Genomic DNA, 15610 nt, shown 5'->3' with positions numbered 1-15610 from the left:
TTTAAAATGAAATTAAATTTGCAATAAAGGACAATTTAATTCGTCCAGAGAAAATAAACATAATAACTTTATGAACTTTAAGGTTGATGAACGTCCAACTGAACAATATAATGATATCGGAGGATTAGATAAACAAATTCAAGAATTGATTGAAGCAGTAGTTTTACCAATGATCCATAAATAGAAATTTGCAATAAAGGACAATTTAATATACTCGTTAATATATTAGACTGTTTCGTGATTCTCGAAAATTGTTTCGACTTTTCCATTAACTAGTTACAGAAATTTAAGACAATCTATTAGTACTTTTGATTAATCGACTATCGACAAAATCAGCTGGCCTACACAAATTTCTTTCTCACCTTTTAGTTTACCTTTAATTAATTGTGCATTTCTCTCAAAATTTGATTCTTATCAACTGAATTGTAAGTTTATGATCAATAGTATTGAATGAAATTCTAATTGTTGTGTTTTCATGTTTGATTTCAGAAAATGGACTGTAGAAAATTTTTTCATCGCTTACAATTCTTATTTTGAAAAAATAGAGAAGAAAAATAAGAATATAACTCGAGCTCAAGAACAGCGACTCAAGGATGTGGCCGAATTTCATGAGCAATTTAAATGAAAAGCCAATAAATTGATCATTTTGTCTTAATTATTTATTCGTTTTCTCTATTTCATTGATTGAGTTACAAAGTATTTTTTCATGTTCGAAATACATATTATCTCAGTTTAGTTTCATTGAATTGGAAGCGGACTTTTAGGTGCGATCGATGGTTCATATTCTGGTTCGATACCTCTTTTGGGTTTATTTGGTTTGTTCGATGGAACCATTGAAATACAATCGATAATTGGACAAACCGAATAGCATAAAGTACAACCAGTACAATCATCTGTTACTTTGGGTATGTGGGTTATCGGGTCAAAACTTATCGCTTGATAACCAGAGTCGTTACAAGTCATGTAACATTTACCACAGTTGATGCACATATCCTATTTTAAGGAAACAATTAAGAAAATTAACAACGATAAAGGATAAAAATGAGAGTTGATACATTTACCTCATCAATTAAAGCAACTACTTGTTGTTTAGTGTCCAGTTCACCAAAGGCTCCGATTCTTGGTACAGCTTCAGCAACGATTTCCTATTCCAAAAGAGATACAAAAATTAAAAATTGAAGAAAAAAAAAGAAATAGGATTACCTTTATTCTTGGAATTGATTTGATTTGTTGTTCACTTTTAGTCGAATTTAGATCACTTTGATTCATGTTTGTTTCGATTTGTTGTTGATTGAAAGATTTTCGTCTCGAATCTCCGATCATATTTTTTTTCTTCTCAGCAAATTCACCGAAATTCGGTAATCCTTGACCAATGGTTCCAACTGGTTTACCTTTCTGATGCTTAGGTGTTGGTGGTGATTGAAAATTCCAATCATGGTAAAGTTCTGGATGAGCTTTTATGTAGAGACAAGCTCTGAGTCCATCAATATAATCATCGATTAAAGTAAAGTCTTGATTCTGAACAGCTGAACAGACTTGAAGTAACGATGCACCGGCCATGATAAATTGTAACCCAGCTTCAGCTGAATCAATCCCACCGGTGGCAAGAATTGGATATCCTGGTAAAGCTTTGGCGATAGCAGAGACTCCCCTCAAAGCTATTGGTTTAATTGCAGATCCACTGACACCACCATAAGTTGTCCGCTTCTGGATTCCAACACCAGGCCAAGGTTCACCTTTATCATTAAGCCCCATTAGTCCAGAGACTGTATTAACAGCGGTCACGCCATCGGCCTTGCCCTCATGAGCAGCTTTGGCAATGGTGCAAATATCTGTCACATTTGGAGTTAACTTAGCAAAGAAAGGGATTGAAACTGTTTCTCTAACCCAAGAACAAATTGATTTGACCAATTGTGGATCTTGACCACAAGCTAAGCCCATTCCTCTTTCACCCATTCCATGAGGACACGATAAATTCAATTCCAAAGCATCAGCTCCCGCATCTTGAGAGAGTTTAGCTATAGTTTTCCAATCATTCTCATCAAATGAACACATGATCGAAGCAATCAAAATGTGATCAGGGAAATCATTCTTAATTTCTCTGATTACCTGTAACCAATATGCACAAGTTTTCTCGCTAATCAACTCAATGTTCAAAAAAGAGCCCAAATTTGGACCAAATGAGGGTCCGAATGTTGTTCCACGAATAATTCGAGGTGAAACATTGGTCACTAAATTTTTGTCCAAACTAAAAGTTTTCGTGAGTGCAAATCCCCAACCTGCTTCGAAAGCTCTTCTAATCATCGGACCCGAAGTGGTTGGAGGAGCCGATGCGAGGCCGAATGGGTTTTTGAAATGTAGACCAGCAACTTCAACGCTTATGTCAACGGTATCGATTGGAGTGTAAAATTTGGGTAATTTAGGAATCGACGGCACAACATCATTGAATAGAGACTGTAAATGAAGAGAGAACGAAATGATTAACTGATTGTTGTTATTATTAGACTAATTTCTTACTTGAATATATTTGTGAATCGACCAAGCGGCCGTTTTACCATCGTTAACGGCTTCAACTGTTGTCTCAGCCACTCCGGCGATGTCACCGCCTGCAAATATCCAGTCCACATTTGTTTCCATTGTTTTTTTATCGACCTCTGGTAATCCTTGGTCATTTAGTTGTACAGGTTCAAGGGCCGATTTAATCTCGTCAGAATCCAGGGTTGAACCAAATGCAGAGATTATGATATCAGCTTTAATTTTAATCCGTTGGTCTTCATCTTCGATCAATCGACGAGAAACTGGATCAACTTCTGTTCGGGCAAAGATCATACCTTCAATCGTATTGCCATCAGCTCGAAGAACGACTTGTTTGGGTGAACAGAAAGGGATAAATTCGCATTTCTCTTGACGAGCTAATTCCATCTCTTCTGGTACAGCCTTAATATTGGTAAATCCTCTTCGGAAAACGACGGTCACTCTTCGAGCACCACACCGAAGTGCCGATGTAGCACAATCGAAAGCAGTATCACCAGCACCAAGGACAAGTACCAGTCGTCCACGAAAATCAGGAAGTTGGGCTGCAAGTTGCTGCTGTTTACATGGACACAGGCCAGGTTTCGATGCCTCCGACACGGAAGGTAAAAATTGTTTCGATGTAAAATAACCGGACGATGAATCTAATCCTTTGAAAATGCCCAAAGATTTAGATTGAGGTAAACCGATACCAATGAAAATCGCTTTGTAACCTTCATCATTTCTCAATGATGAACAAGTAAAATCTTTACCAAGCGCCGAGTTGGTCTTAATTTTGACGCCTAATTGTGTCAACAGGTTAATCTCAAAATTAACCGCATCCACGGGTAAACGATACTGAGGAATCTCGGAACTGGATAAGCCTCCAAAATAAGGTTTCGCCTCGAAAATAGTTAAATCGGTATAACCTAAACGGGCCAGAAAAGTGGCACAAGATATTGACGCTGGTCCACAACCAATTAATCCAATTTTAGTTAAATAAGATTCAGGAGAGTGAACATTGAATGGATAAGTTTTAACTGTAGACGGAGGTCGAATCTGCGGAACCGACATCATTTTGAAAATCTTGACGAGGAAAAAAAAAGGTATTTAATAACAATCAACGATTAGAATTGACTGATTACCTCCGTTGCAAATTGCTGCAATCCTCCAATATTAATCGGACCCTCTTCAGTTGCATACAGATTACATCCGCCTACACAAAGGTCACTTGTCGGACAAATCATACCACAAGTTAATCCTAACGGATTATCCGAAAAAATGGCCTTAGCAGCTCCATAATAGTTCTTAAAGACGATCAACAATTAGAAATTATTTATTTGAATCAATTAAATCGTTTACCTTGTTACTAATCATCGTGATAAATGATTTAATGTCTATGTTGGTTGGACAACTTTTTTGACACGGAGCATCAGCGCACTTCAGGCATCTTGTGGCCTCTTTAAGAGCACCTCGTTCACTCAATGTCGTGTGTTTAATATCATCGAAATTGTTTTCCAAATCTCCACAGGTCTGCATTTAAGTATTGAATATAAGTTGAACAATTTAGGTTAACAATTAACTGATTTACTTACCGAACAACTTTTATCTTCGTTTCGTTTCCAGTGTTTTTTATTTGCTTTCGTTTCAATACTTGGAATAACGTTGGCATGTTGTCGCGATCGGGGATTTAATTGTAGTAAACTCTGCAATTAATTGTCATCAGAATTAATTTGCTACTCGATTAACAGTAATACAATATAATTTGTTTATTTCATATGATTGACTTGATCTTCAATGTCTATTGATTGACAATCATCATTTGATTAATACTTTTCTTTGTGTCAAGTGGTTAAGATAAAAACAATTAACATCAATTCAATTGATTTTAATCATTGTAAGAATTGATTAATTGATCTTTAATTTGAGGTTAATGTTAAATTTAAAAGTCAAATCTAGATAAAGATCAATGGGTTAAATCAATTAACAATAATAACTTTCAATGGAAGAGGATCGAAATTGTATTGAATCAATTGTTTAGATTTTAATTGTTATTAAAATAAAAATACCTCAATATCGGGTGGATCACGACTTAGTACAGGGGCCATAATAACTTAATCACAATTAAATTGTTAAACAAAAAGCCAAGAATAGACAGTAATTATTGGAGGATTAACTTGATCTTTCAATTAACTATGTAGTTGGAATCAAACAAAATTAAAATCCAATGTTGATGTTGATTGTTAGTAACAATTGAGATAAGTGAAAACCAAGACACTCTGTTACTCAGACTGTTGATTAAATTGATCTCCAAGTTGAAGATAATCAATGTTGATTATCCTCAACAAGTCACAAGTTTATGAGATGTAATTGTTACTTGAGGCAAATTGTTTTTCTGCACGATTCTTAATTTTTTGCTCCGATTAAATTAAGATAATAAGTGAACTTTAACTGAGATGCGATTCGATTACAGGCTGTTGATTTTTCTATTATGTGGACAATAAACGATCAGCAACTCTAGCTGAATATCTCTGGACAGCATCTTCGAACACTTGACCAACAGTTCGCTTCTTAAAAATTGCATCTAATTTCTGTTTTTTAATCTCTTCATGTGATAACTTGGGTTCGTCGGATTTCACTTCGTCTTTAATCACTTCACTTTCTTTTGGTTCAACGGTTGATTTTACTTCTTCTTCATTAACATGACCACCACTTGGAACATCATTCTCTGTATCTGATTCTGATTCTGATTCAGACTCCGATTCATGTTCGACATCAGCATCACCATCGATAAAACGGGCTGATTCTTTCTTTTCTTTTTCTTTTCCTTTTTCTTCTTCGTTGTTTTTTTGTTTATCTTCTCGTAGTTTTTTACATGTAATAGTAGAATCATCATCTTCCATTGAATTTTGTCGAGCCTCTCGAGGCCGGTAGCTCTGTTTTCTCTTGATTTTTGCTTTTTTCTCTTCTTCAATTTTCTCATCTTGTTTCTTTTTCGCTTCATTGGTAAGAGTATTATTTAGAAAATATGTATAAAATCCACTGAGATCTTTCTGTTTTTTCACGTCCATCGCTTCTTCCAAAGCTTCTTCCATCTTTGCTTTTCCTCGGCAACTTTTCTCTTCCAACTTTTGCTTGTAAGAAGCAGAAATAAACGTTTCCTTGTCCGCGAATTGTTCACCTTCCGCTTCCCTTTCAGCTTGAATTTTACGATCAAATCTTTGTTCAGATTCCTGTTTTCTTTTATTAGCAGTTTTAAGTAAATTGGAAATATACTTAGATTTCAATTCTTTCTTAGGTTCGTTTTTCTTTAAATCATCAACCGGCTTATTGTCCTTCTTTATGTCTTCGTAAATCTCATCATATTCAAAAATACTGGGATCCTCTTCCAAAGCCTTTTTAATATTCTTCTGAGCGATTACATTACTTCCCATCTTGTCGACAAATTAACTCAATTATAAATTGAAACCACAATTAAATTTAAATCAAAGACACAGAATAATAAAAGCACAAAATTATTTCTCAACATTTGTTGAATCAAATGTAAACAAACACTTGAGTAAAGAAAAGCGGTTAATTCAAAAGAGAAAATTTTTTCAACAATTAACGTTAATTTAGAATTGATTTATGATAGATTCTTGTTGAAAATTCATTTTTCTTATCATTATATCTTATCACAGTGTATGAGAACTTTGATCATTGTATCAGAATTGTATTCGTCTAATCGTTGAATCTGTTAACTTTAATTTGGTTCAAATCATTTGTAAAGTTTTAAATTGAACAAAACGAAAAAGTTTACAATTATCTAATCATTCCAGAAGGATTGAAATCAGCCCATCCACCATATTGTGAAGATAAATCGTCAGCTTGTTGATCATTTTCAGAATGATTAGTTTCATCAACAATTAGTTTACCATCATCAGTATTTGATTCAAGATCAAGATCAATAACTACATCAACACAATAGAGAACAGAATCATTTTGATTTCCAAATGAACTTTGATTTTACCCTGAAATTAAAGATAATGTTGAGAAGCGGAAGACACAAATTAGAGTTCAAATTGTAAAGTAAATAAGAATTAAATCTGAGTGTTTAACTTACATTTGCAAGAGACAAAATTGCCTGGGGAATTTTGGATAAATTAACTGGAATTATGAAATTAGATACTGAATATTGTCCAGGTAAAAAGGGCATCGAACAGGGTTTGCCCATTTGGGTCAGTAATTTGCAGACAAAAGTTTCGTTGTAACGAGTAACATAATCAATCAATTTCTGTGTACACGAACCATAATCATCGATACAAGGAACTGAGATCCACTTTTTGATCCCGAAAACGGAGATTTGCTTCTCGATTTTAAGAACCAGATCAACATCGTCGTTAACGGCAGAGTCAATGCTTCCAGATAGGGAAAGATCAACGGGATGTGAGGTACCAACGACAATTGGATCACCAGGGACTACAAGAGAGTCCAATTTACCGATGTTGGTTTCGATGTCACATTCAGTGTATGAAATTGGATCAGATGAAACAATTGAGACAATTAAGAAAAAAGTTACAAGTTTTAAATACATTTTCAAATTTCAATCTCCTTACTGTTGAAATGATTGGAACAATTTACTAACTATCAACTGTTTGAGAGTGTTTTTTGTACAATTAACGGTTATCATTAAATTGTTATTGTTTATAAGCAATCAGAATGAAAACATTTATCGGTTTAAGGTTTTGCCTAATCATAATCAGCGATATTTTCGCTAATTAACTAATTGTTGTAGCGATTAAAGTGATTGTTGTTTAATTCCTGGTTTTATGATCACAATTGAGTTTAATCAATCTTTGAGTCATTTAATTATCATTTAAATTATGTTGACAAGAAAATCGTTGGGATGAGTTTTTGTATAATTATTTAATCACTAACTGATTGTAACAATCAACGATACAATTGTGTTTATATATTTTCATTCATTTTCCTTCATTTGATTTAATCATTTCAATTGTGATAATTATGTTTTCCATCATTTGATTTGATTTATCCTTTTCTTTTTGTTTCCATGCGACAATTAATCAGTTTCAACAGTTAATTAAATTGTAACAATTAATCTTCCTCATGGGAAATATTGGTCATCTCAAGATCCAAATCCAAATCAAGGCAGGTCACTGACTGGTCATCCCTATTAATCACAATATTAACATTATAATCACCCTATCAAGTAATCAAGAAACGAAATAATTAATCAACAACCAACAATACAAATGTAAAAATCTATCAATGATTGAATCAAAATCAGAGGATAACAATTCAATCGGATAATTAATAATCACATGATTACCAATTTAGATGCACAAAAACATTAGATCTTGAATACAATCAATGATTCAAATTGATGATTTAGTTCAACAATTAAAATATAAACTTACAGATGACAACCAAAGGAGCATCTTGGGAACATTGGACAAGTCAATGTGACCATTGAAATCGTTGACAATTAACTGGCCAGGATCAATGGGACACAAACAGGGTCGATCGAGTGATCTAATTAACGGACACCCGAAACTATTTTCATCGCTGGTCAAAAAATCACATAGATTACGTTCACAGGAACCATAGCCTTTGATACAGGGGAAACTGGGTAAAGTTAATCGCTTACCGAATATCGTAAATACTTTGCTAATTGAGATTTTAACAATTAACTGATCATCGATTGGTTTTGTTAGATTTACATCTAAAGATACTTTCAATGGTTTAACAGGATCACCGATTACAATGGGATCACCTTCAATTGTTAACGAGTTGAAGGTAAGAATTGGATTATCTGATTCACAATTAGACCATGAAAGTGAAAAAACAATCAATGGAAAGTTAATCAAACAGATAACAATTATTGCAATCAGTTGATTTATTGGAGAAAAGAAATTCATTTTCAAACTAAACTGATATCATTTGGAATTAAAAATAATTTGATTCGTTGTTAATTTTAAAAGGAAGTAAAGTTTGATTGTTAATTGTTTGATTGATTGAATTTTCTGCTTCATTATAATCATTTGATTAAAAATATCGTATTTAATATTCAGTAAGTATCCTCATGTCCAACTGGTCAAGTTCAGAGTTGAAGTCAGTTTAATAATTTTTAATTGTTGAATTTCAATTTGATTAAAAATTTTTGTTCCACTTTTAGAATCACTAGTTAATTGTAGTTAACAGAATTTTCTGAAAATCCTGTCAATTGTTTTAATTTATCAATGGTAATCAATTGTTCATTGTTTCTAACAATAGATCAATAAAATCTGTCCAAGTGTCGATTTGGAGAAGGTTGATTAAGACAATTATGTCGATTAATTAACTTTGTTAACAAATTAAATCAGATCAGATTCGAATGGAAAATCAATCGGTTATTCCCGTTTTCTGATCACCATTTAAATAGAGTTTTGATATCATGAGAATCTTAATCAATTCATAAGATCATGTTGAGGTTGATTTGGAATTTCATTGTCAAGGTGTCGATAAATATATCGACGAATTCATGTTTCAATCCTTCGTTAATTGAGTTCATCTTGATTATTTATTCTGATTTTCAGAGGCGTTTCAATTAACTGACACAATCAAGTCCATTGATCTAATCAACATGGAATAATATTCTTAATTGATGATGGAAACAACTGAGAAAATTGTATAAAACCAAATCGAAGCCAAAAAGTAATTTGAATTCTATTCTTGCCTTTTTGATAAAAGTAACAAATTTTATTCTAATAAAATGTTTTTCTACGTTATTTTTGTTTGTTTCTTAATTTCTACAGTACAAGTTGAGGCCAAATCCAAGATAAAAATACCATCATGGGAAGACTGTGGTGGTCGAGATGCAATAATAAAAGTTCATAAAATCGACCTTGACAATCCAATCAGAATCGGTAGAGAAGATCCCATCCGAATTTCAGTTAACGCCACCCAAGCGACACCAATTTCAGGGGACTCAGTGGTCACCATAAAAATCAACAAAAACCTGAGAGTTCTTGGTCAAAATTTACCGATTTGGGTTCCCTGTCTCAATGGAATCGGTTCTTGTACAATGACTTTGTGTGAGATTTTCAAGATTCACCGGAAACTCGTTTGTGCCATCCTTGAATCTGCTAATCAAGAGTGCAAATGCCCATCGGAACCCGGCGATTATGTAGCCAATGTTAATTACCAACTCAACTTCGGTCTCTTCCCTCCAGCCTTATTAGCCATTGGAAATGTAAGTAAAAAGAAATGTTGATCAATAACAACTTAGAGAAATCTGAAAATCAGAAATGCTGATTGGTATAAATCACATTAACTCTAATTGTGATGATTAACGATCGAATATTTTACCAACATAAAATAATCCAAATTTTTCCTACTCATTAACAGGGAGATTATTCCATGAGCATGAAGATTAACCATGAGGATAAAGAATTAGCTTGTATGAAAGTTAACGTTGGAGTTAAATTCGTATAAATTACCGATAATTAAAAAAAAAACGAGCAAAAAAACAGCAAAAGAAAACCAATGATCAGAAAAAAAAATCCAACAGTGAAAGTGAATCACAAAGACGAATCACCAACAAAACGACAATTTAACTTTCCAACGATTCAGATTAGTCAATCTGATCTAATCAACAATTAAAAGAATAACAATCAACACAAGCAAAGAGTAAACTTGTTGCATTTCACTTTCAAATGTCTCTATCGTTGATCAAATGATTTTTTTGCGATTAAAACACAACAAAACTCAATTTACTCGTTTTCTTATTAATCAATAAAATAACTGTGATTGTAAACTACTGTGTATGAACCTAATATTTCATTAAAATAATGAGAAGTCTTTTATTGTGGCGATTTACAAAGTTGATGGTTTCAAAAAATTAGGTCAATGAATATCGAGTTATCGACTCAGTCCAGGCAAATTACTTCTTTCGAAGGGTCAGCTGCTTTTTTCGCCGCTTCGATCATTCTTAATTCATCTCTCAAAGCACTTTGATTTGTTTCGCGAGGTAATTGTTTTCGTCTTCCTGGAACATAATTATATTGTATTGCACCCACGAACCAATCATAACATTCGATAACTTGTTCTTTGGTGAATGGAAGCTCGTACGGTGCTTTGAGATCGTTGAAAACTTTTGTCATTAAGTCAAAATCGACTGATGTTTGTTGGTTGATCCTGTTAAATGTATTTCGCATGTGAGAGGCATGATTATCATTGAAATACCTTCGAATCCTCTGTAAATTGTACAAAAAAAAATCCATTAGAATTAATTATCAGAAAATTAGAATCTCAATTCTATCATGACTGGACAATATAAATTAATGATAGAAATTTAGTAAAGATAATTCATTAATGTAAACCTAACAATATATTAACTGATTCTTACGCCATTTTTTACTCCAGTTGATTTGTTTGAATTTGTATTGGTGTTTTGGCCCATCTGACGGTTCTGTTGATTAAGAACATTTCCAAATGGATCAAATAATCGAGCAAAATAATTATCAGAATTTGATTTAGAAAATACTGGCGGGACTCGCGTTGAGCTACCAAGATCCCATTGATATCCAGGAGATTGGGAGATATTTCCACCCATATATGATTGCTGAGGAACACTTGAACTGGGCATTACGAAATTACCATTCATACTACTAACAAGAGATAATGATTGTGGTGAGGGACCTTGAAATGAAGGCCTATTGATCGAAGGTGTATAAGTGGCCATTCTGATTTCAGAGGATTGAAAAACATTCGAGGGACTTTGATTTGGATAATTGTTCAACCCTTGATTATGAGACTGTTCAGAATTGATTATCGCCTCTGGTTGTTGATCCATCTTATCCTCATTTGATTTAGAATTATCAAAAAAATTAAGATTGTTGGAATTCGTTTCTTTTTCCTGTTTAACCAAAGATGTTGTCGTCGTCGTTGTATTATCACTGGAAAATGTTTCTTGATTGTTTGCAAAATAATCACCTAAAAACGCTGCAAGTTGATCTTCAGTCACTTCTTCATTTAATAGACTAAGAGATTGGTCATTAATCACAGGTAGGCTGACTGGTAATGCAATTGATGTTTCTATTAAGAGAAATAAAAAGTAAACAATTTTCAATGTTTAGTAAATTGAAACAAAGTGACAAAATCTAAATGTTACAAAGAGAAAAAGAAAACAAAAATACCACTTCAGATGATAATTACCAAAAACATTGTTATCCATTGTTTCATCTTGGTTTCATTTTTCACTTTACCAAGTGAAAAATTATCAGAATCAGATAATTGATTCTGAATCTGATCACAATTAGATTCTGTCTGATTATCCATTTTACTATTTTCTCAACCTAAACGGACAATTCAGTGGACACAAAGGAGAAAAGCATAAAACGAAAACAAATTCATTAATATGACAATATAGTAGATTTAGTGATTGTAACAACTTACCTTTGATCAAATCATTTAACTAAATTAAACTAATTAAGACCAATAATGACAATGGAAACATTTGTTTACAAAAACAATTTAAAAAACATTTTAATCAAAACAATGAAAAAAAAATCAACACAAGCGACACGATCGGTAGATTTTTGGAAACTCATTGAGGTGAAAGTTTAAAAAGTTGATCAACACTTTTAGTGATTACAATTTAATTAGATTTAATTGACCAACAATCGATTAATTTTACCAATTTAATTAAGTACGATAATACTTACCAATATCTCAGATATCATCTAATTACAATTTAAACTCAATTAATTAGTGGAAAATAAGAAAGATGGTAAAACACTTTTTCTTTTCTTGTATCATTTTCGAGTTGAAAGAAAATTTGAGAAAATTTTTCTTCGACTTTATGATGATTATGATTTACTAATTGTTGATTAAAAATATACAAATATAAAATTTAATTGTATTTTTTTTGCAGAGAATTCGAGTTGATTTAACTTTTCCGCTATTCGCCTGCACAATTACCTGACAACTGTTTTATAGGGAAACTGGTTACCTGGTTACTGGAAATTGTGATCAGCTGAATGAAAGTTAATTGTTTGACAATGTGATTTGTTTTGTATTTTTGTTTTGTTCTTGATTAATGTCACTTAATGTCAATTGATTTATCATTGATTCGGATTTTGTTTAGCTATCCGATTCAGTTTAATCTAAATTCTCTTATGTATCTTTTTCAATGTTGATTCACTTTTCTCTTGGTAAATATTTTCTTATTGATTGTTTGATGGGAACAATTTAGTGTTAATCACTTAATTAACCATGAATTCATCCAAAGATCCACCTGTTGTTGATCCTCTTTTCTCAAAATTAAATGGCTGTGATCATTTACTCATTGAATTGGAATCAAATGATCCATCATCACTTAGTCTTGTCTTCAGGTAAATTCTTAATCTCTCTGATGTTAAATCATTTTCTTAATCACTATTACTTGTATTATTGTTATTCTGTTTCTAATTTTCTTGATCTTCTTTCATTTATATACAGTAATCGAGCTGTTGGTGCTGAATACGACAAATTTATGGAGAAACTTGATGCTAGAATCAAAAGCCACGATGAAGATATCAAGAGAATGTGTAATGCCAATTATCAGGATTTTGTTGATTGTATTCATGATCTTCTTCAAGTTAGACCCAAAGCCGAAATACTTAAGAAAGAGATTCTTGAGATTAATCAAGATATTCAAAAATCATCTGAAAATGTCCAAAGAAAAGCCGAAGAGCTGATTCGATATCGAAAATAGTTTGTAACATAGAAACAGCGATCGATCATTTGAGTCAATGTTTACCAGTGTTGAAAATGTTCAGTAAATTAACTTCTCAAATGGAGGCGACTCGTTACTATCCGGCATTAAAAACTCTGGAACAATTGGAAACTAATTACTTACCTCGTGTTTCTCATTATCGATTTGCCCAATCGATGAGGGATAAAATACCACAGATTCGAGAGCAGATCAAGGAAGCATCCATGTCAGATTTGAAGGATTTCCTGGAAAATGTTAGAAAATTATCATCACAAATTGGAGAAATTGCCATGAAAAATGCTGCTCATCAACAGAATATCGAAGATACTTTATTAACAAGTAGTTCTAACAGTGCGAGTAACTCTTCATCCAATGAAAACAGTTCCACCAACAGTCCAAGTCACCAAGTTACGGGGAAAAAGTTACCAACAATTGTCTCGCTGAATTCAACATCGATGAACAATTTAAACAATGTCACCTCAGCGAATGCCCCATTGATTACCCCACGAAAGAAACATCGAGCCCCTAAACCACCACCAACAATGTCATCTTCAATTGAAGATGATTTAGATGAGATTGACAGTGAATCAGATTCAGATTTCACCAGAAACGGAATATCAACTGAAGATGAATTAAAAGGAACCGATATTGTTGATTTTTCACCGGTCTATCGGTGTCTTCACATTTTCGGCTGTCTTGGTGCTCGTGAACTGTTTGAAATATATTACCGCCAACAGAGACAACAACAGGCTAAACTTGTCCTTCAACCTCCGATCAACATGCACGAAAACATTGACGGTTACAAGAATTATTTCTGTGGTGTTGTTGGATTTTTTGTCATCGAAAATCATATTCTCAATACTGCTCCCGGTTTGGTAACTAAATCATATCTTGACGAAGTTTGGGAAAACGCTCTACAATCAGTGATCGCCTCGCTACGAACCTATTCATCGTATTGTACTGATGAAAATCTGATGCTCCAAATCAAACGGATTATCATTTTGTTCAGTCAAACACTTCAAAGTTATGGTTACAATGTTAATCCTTTTTTCAATCTACTCATTGAAATTCGTGATCAATATAATGAGATTTTAATGAAACAATGGTGTTCATTGTTTAGATCAATTTTCGATGGTGATAATTATCATCCAATTCAAGTTGAATCTCAATCTGAATATGATAAGATAATCAGTGAATTCCCTTATTATGAGGGTGAAGTAATTTCAACCGGTGATTCTGATTATCCTAAAAAATTTCCTTTCTCATTGTTTGTACCCAAAGTTTTCACCCAAGTGAAGCGTTTCATTAACGCTTGTCGACAATTCTCACAAGATCTTAATATAAGTCAAACTGAAATCGAGGATATGGTCCGAAAGTCAACTAATCTTTTACTTACTCGAACTCTTTCCGGCTGTTTATCTGTTCTAATTAAGAAACCGAGCCTTGGTTTACTTCAGTTAATACAAATCGCGATAAACACCAATTACCTGGAAGACTCAATGAGTTTCTTGGAGGAATATATTTCTCAACCCTTACAGGCCACTGGACTTGGTTCACCAATTGGCGCTTCGACAACTACCGTTGGTGAATTAGCCGGTGGATCACATCTTGCCAAACTTCAAGGAAGCTCGATGTTCAAAGATGCTCGATCTGACGCTGAATCTCAAATATACTTTCTGCTTAATAAAAAAATCGATGAATTTTTGGACATTGCTGATTATGATTGGCTGTTGGTTGAATCATCGGGTGTTGCCTCTTCTTATATTACCGATCTCATCAAATTTTTAACCTCGACATTTCAAGCATTCACCAATTTACCTCTTAAAGTTGCCCAAACGGCCTGTGTTTCGGCCTGTAAACACATGGCCTCATCTTTGATCAATTTTCTACTCGACGAAGATGTCAAAGCGATTTCAATGGGAGCATTAGAACAATTTAATCTCGACCTGTTACAATGTGAATTTTTCGCCAACTCTGAGCCAGTCAAAGGTTTCGAAGACAATACACTTCAAATGTGTTTCGCTGAATTAAGACAATTAGTTGATCTCCTTCTCACTTGGCAATGGTCAACTTATATTGCTGATTATGGTAAACAAGATAGTAAATATTTACGAGTTAATCCTCAGGTTGCTCTTAATCTACTCGAAAAGATTAAGGAAGCGGATAAAAATCGTAACATTTTTGCTTCGTTAAAGAAGAATGAGCGAGATAAAAGAAAATTAGTCGATACTGTAATTAAACAGTTGAAACAATTAATAGTTGCTGCTAATTCTAATTAATCAAAGAAAGAACCAAAAATGTGTAAAAAGAAACCAAATATTAATAAATTAATTTAAAAGATAAAAGAGAAAAAATTGGTTCAAA

The 15610-nt window shown here is 33.2% G+C and overlaps 6 protein-coding genes and 1 pseudogene across 6 annotated transcripts; 2 read left to right on the top strand and 5 right to left on the bottom strand.

The window, feature by feature from the left end:
• Positions 1-641: 641 nt before the first annotated feature.
• On the bottom strand, positions 642-4723 carry LOC128386613 (dihydropyrimidine dehydrogenase [NADP(+)]-like). Its single transcript, XM_053345671.1, has 8 exons — positions 4581-4723; positions 4107-4217; positions 3874-4044; positions 3657-3818; positions 2518-3597; positions 1204-2454; positions 1062-1145; positions 642-993 (listed from the first exon to the last, which is right to left on the bottom strand). The coding sequence occupies exons 1-8, from the start codon at positions 4617-4619 to the stop codon at positions 739-741; spliced, it is 3153 nt and encodes a 1050-aa protein (XP_053201646.1). The 5' UTR covers positions 4620-4723; the 3' UTR covers positions 642-738.
• Positions 4724-4999: 276 nt separating this feature from the next.
• On the bottom strand, positions 5000-6069 carry LOC128386620 (nuclear speckle splicing regulatory protein 1-like). Its single transcript, XM_053345679.1, has one exon. It carries the CDS (start codon positions 5943-5945, stop codon positions 5001-5003), a length of 945 nt encoding a protein of 314 aa, XP_053201654.1. The 5' UTR covers positions 5946-6069; the 3' UTR covers position 5000.
• Positions 6070-6312: 243 nt separating this feature from the next.
• LOC128386698 (ganglioside GM2 activator-like) lies at positions 6313-7250 on the bottom strand (annotated as a pseudogene).
• A 147-nt stretch (positions 7251-7397) lies between these two features.
• On the bottom strand, positions 7398-8476 carry LOC128386621 (ganglioside GM2 activator-like). The gene is made up of 2 exons (XM_053345680.1): positions 7929-8476; positions 7398-7713 (listed from the first exon to the last, which is right to left on the bottom strand). The coding sequence occupies exons 1-2, from the start codon at positions 8427-8429 to the stop codon at positions 7606-7608; spliced, it is 609 nt and encodes a 202-aa protein (XP_053201655.1). The 5' UTR covers positions 8430-8476; the 3' UTR covers positions 7398-7605.
• A 726-nt stretch (positions 8477-9202) lies between these two features.
• On the top strand, positions 9203-10261 carry LOC128386623 (uncharacterized). Its single transcript, XM_053345681.1, has 2 exons — positions 9203-9742; positions 9898-10261. The coding sequence occupies exons 1-2, from the start codon at positions 9263-9265 to the stop codon at positions 9982-9984; spliced, it is 567 nt and encodes a 188-aa protein (XP_053201656.1). The 5' UTR covers positions 9203-9262; the 3' UTR covers positions 9985-10261.
• A 53-nt stretch (positions 10262-10314) lies between these two features.
• Positions 10315-12082, bottom strand: LOC128386619 (serine/threonine-protein kinase atg1-like). Its single transcript, XM_053345678.1, has 4 exons — positions 11947-12082; positions 11707-11846; positions 10898-11586; positions 10315-10745 (listed from the first exon to the last, which is right to left on the bottom strand). The coding sequence occupies exons 2-4, from the start codon at positions 11723-11725 to the stop codon at positions 10419-10421; spliced, it is 1035 nt and encodes a 344-aa protein (XP_053201653.1). The 5' UTR covers positions 11726-11846; positions 11947-12082; the 3' UTR covers positions 10315-10418.
• A 461-nt stretch (positions 12083-12543) lies between these two features.
• LOC128386614 (exocyst complex component 6B-like) lies at positions 12544-15599 on the top strand. Its single transcript, XM_053345672.1, is given in 3 exon segments — positions 12544-12884; positions 12991-13241; positions 13244-15599. Coding segments are annotated over 3 exon segments (2652 nt in total). The 5' UTR covers positions 12544-12765; the 3' UTR covers positions 15526-15599.
• The last annotated feature ends 11 nt before the right edge of the window (positions 15600-15610 follow it).

The sequence above is a fragment of the Panonychus citri genome, unplaced genomic scaffold (genome assembly GCF_014898815.1).
Source record: "Panonychus citri isolate SS breed McGregor unplaced genomic scaffold, ASM1489881v1 Contig00072, whole genome shotgun sequence".
Lineage (NCBI taxonomy): Eukaryota > Metazoa > Arthropoda > Arachnida > Trombidiformes > Tetranychidae > Panonychus > Panonychus citri.
The sequence above is the reverse complement of the archived record's forward strand: the minus strand, read 5'-3'. Positions and strand labels throughout refer to the sequence as shown.

Bases quoted from the DNA above. Each gene is read 5' to 3' on its own strand.
- LOC128386619 (XM_053345678.1), bottom strand. The intron at 10,746-10,897 runs GTAAGAATCAGT...TACAATTTACAG, and splicing joins CAACTGGAGTAAAAAATGGC to AGGATTCGAAGGTATTTCAA.
- LOC128386613 (XM_053345671.1), bottom strand. From the start codon at position 4,619: ATGGCCCCTGTACTAAGTCGTGATCCACCCGATATTGAG. The intron at 1,146-1,203 runs GTAATCCTATTT...CTTTTGGAATAG, and splicing joins AATCAATTCCAAGAATAAAG to GAAATCGTTGCTGAAGCTGT. The intron at 994-1,061 runs GTAAATGTATCA...TCCTTAAAATAG, and splicing joins TAGTTGCTTTAATTGATGAG to GATATGTGCATCAACTGTGG.
- LOC128386623 (XM_053345681.1), top strand. From the start codon at position 9,263: ATGTTTTTCTACGTTATTTTTGTTTGTTTCTTAATTTCTACAGTACAA. The intron at 9,743-9,897 runs GTAAGTAAAAAG...ACTCATTAACAG, and splicing joins CCTTATTAGCCATTGGAAAT to GGAGATTATTCCATGAGCAT.
- LOC128386621 (XM_053345680.1), bottom strand. From the start codon at position 8,429: ATGAATTTCTTTTCTCCAATAAATCAACTGATTGCAATAATTGTTATC. The intron at 7,714-7,928 runs GTAAGTTTATAT...ATTACTTGATAG, and splicing joins TGCTCCTTTGGTTGTCATCT to GGTGATTATAATGTTAATAT.
- LOC128386620 (XM_053345679.1), bottom strand. From the start codon at position 5,945: ATGGGAAGTAATGTAATCGCTCAGAAGAATATTAAAAAGGCTTTGGAA.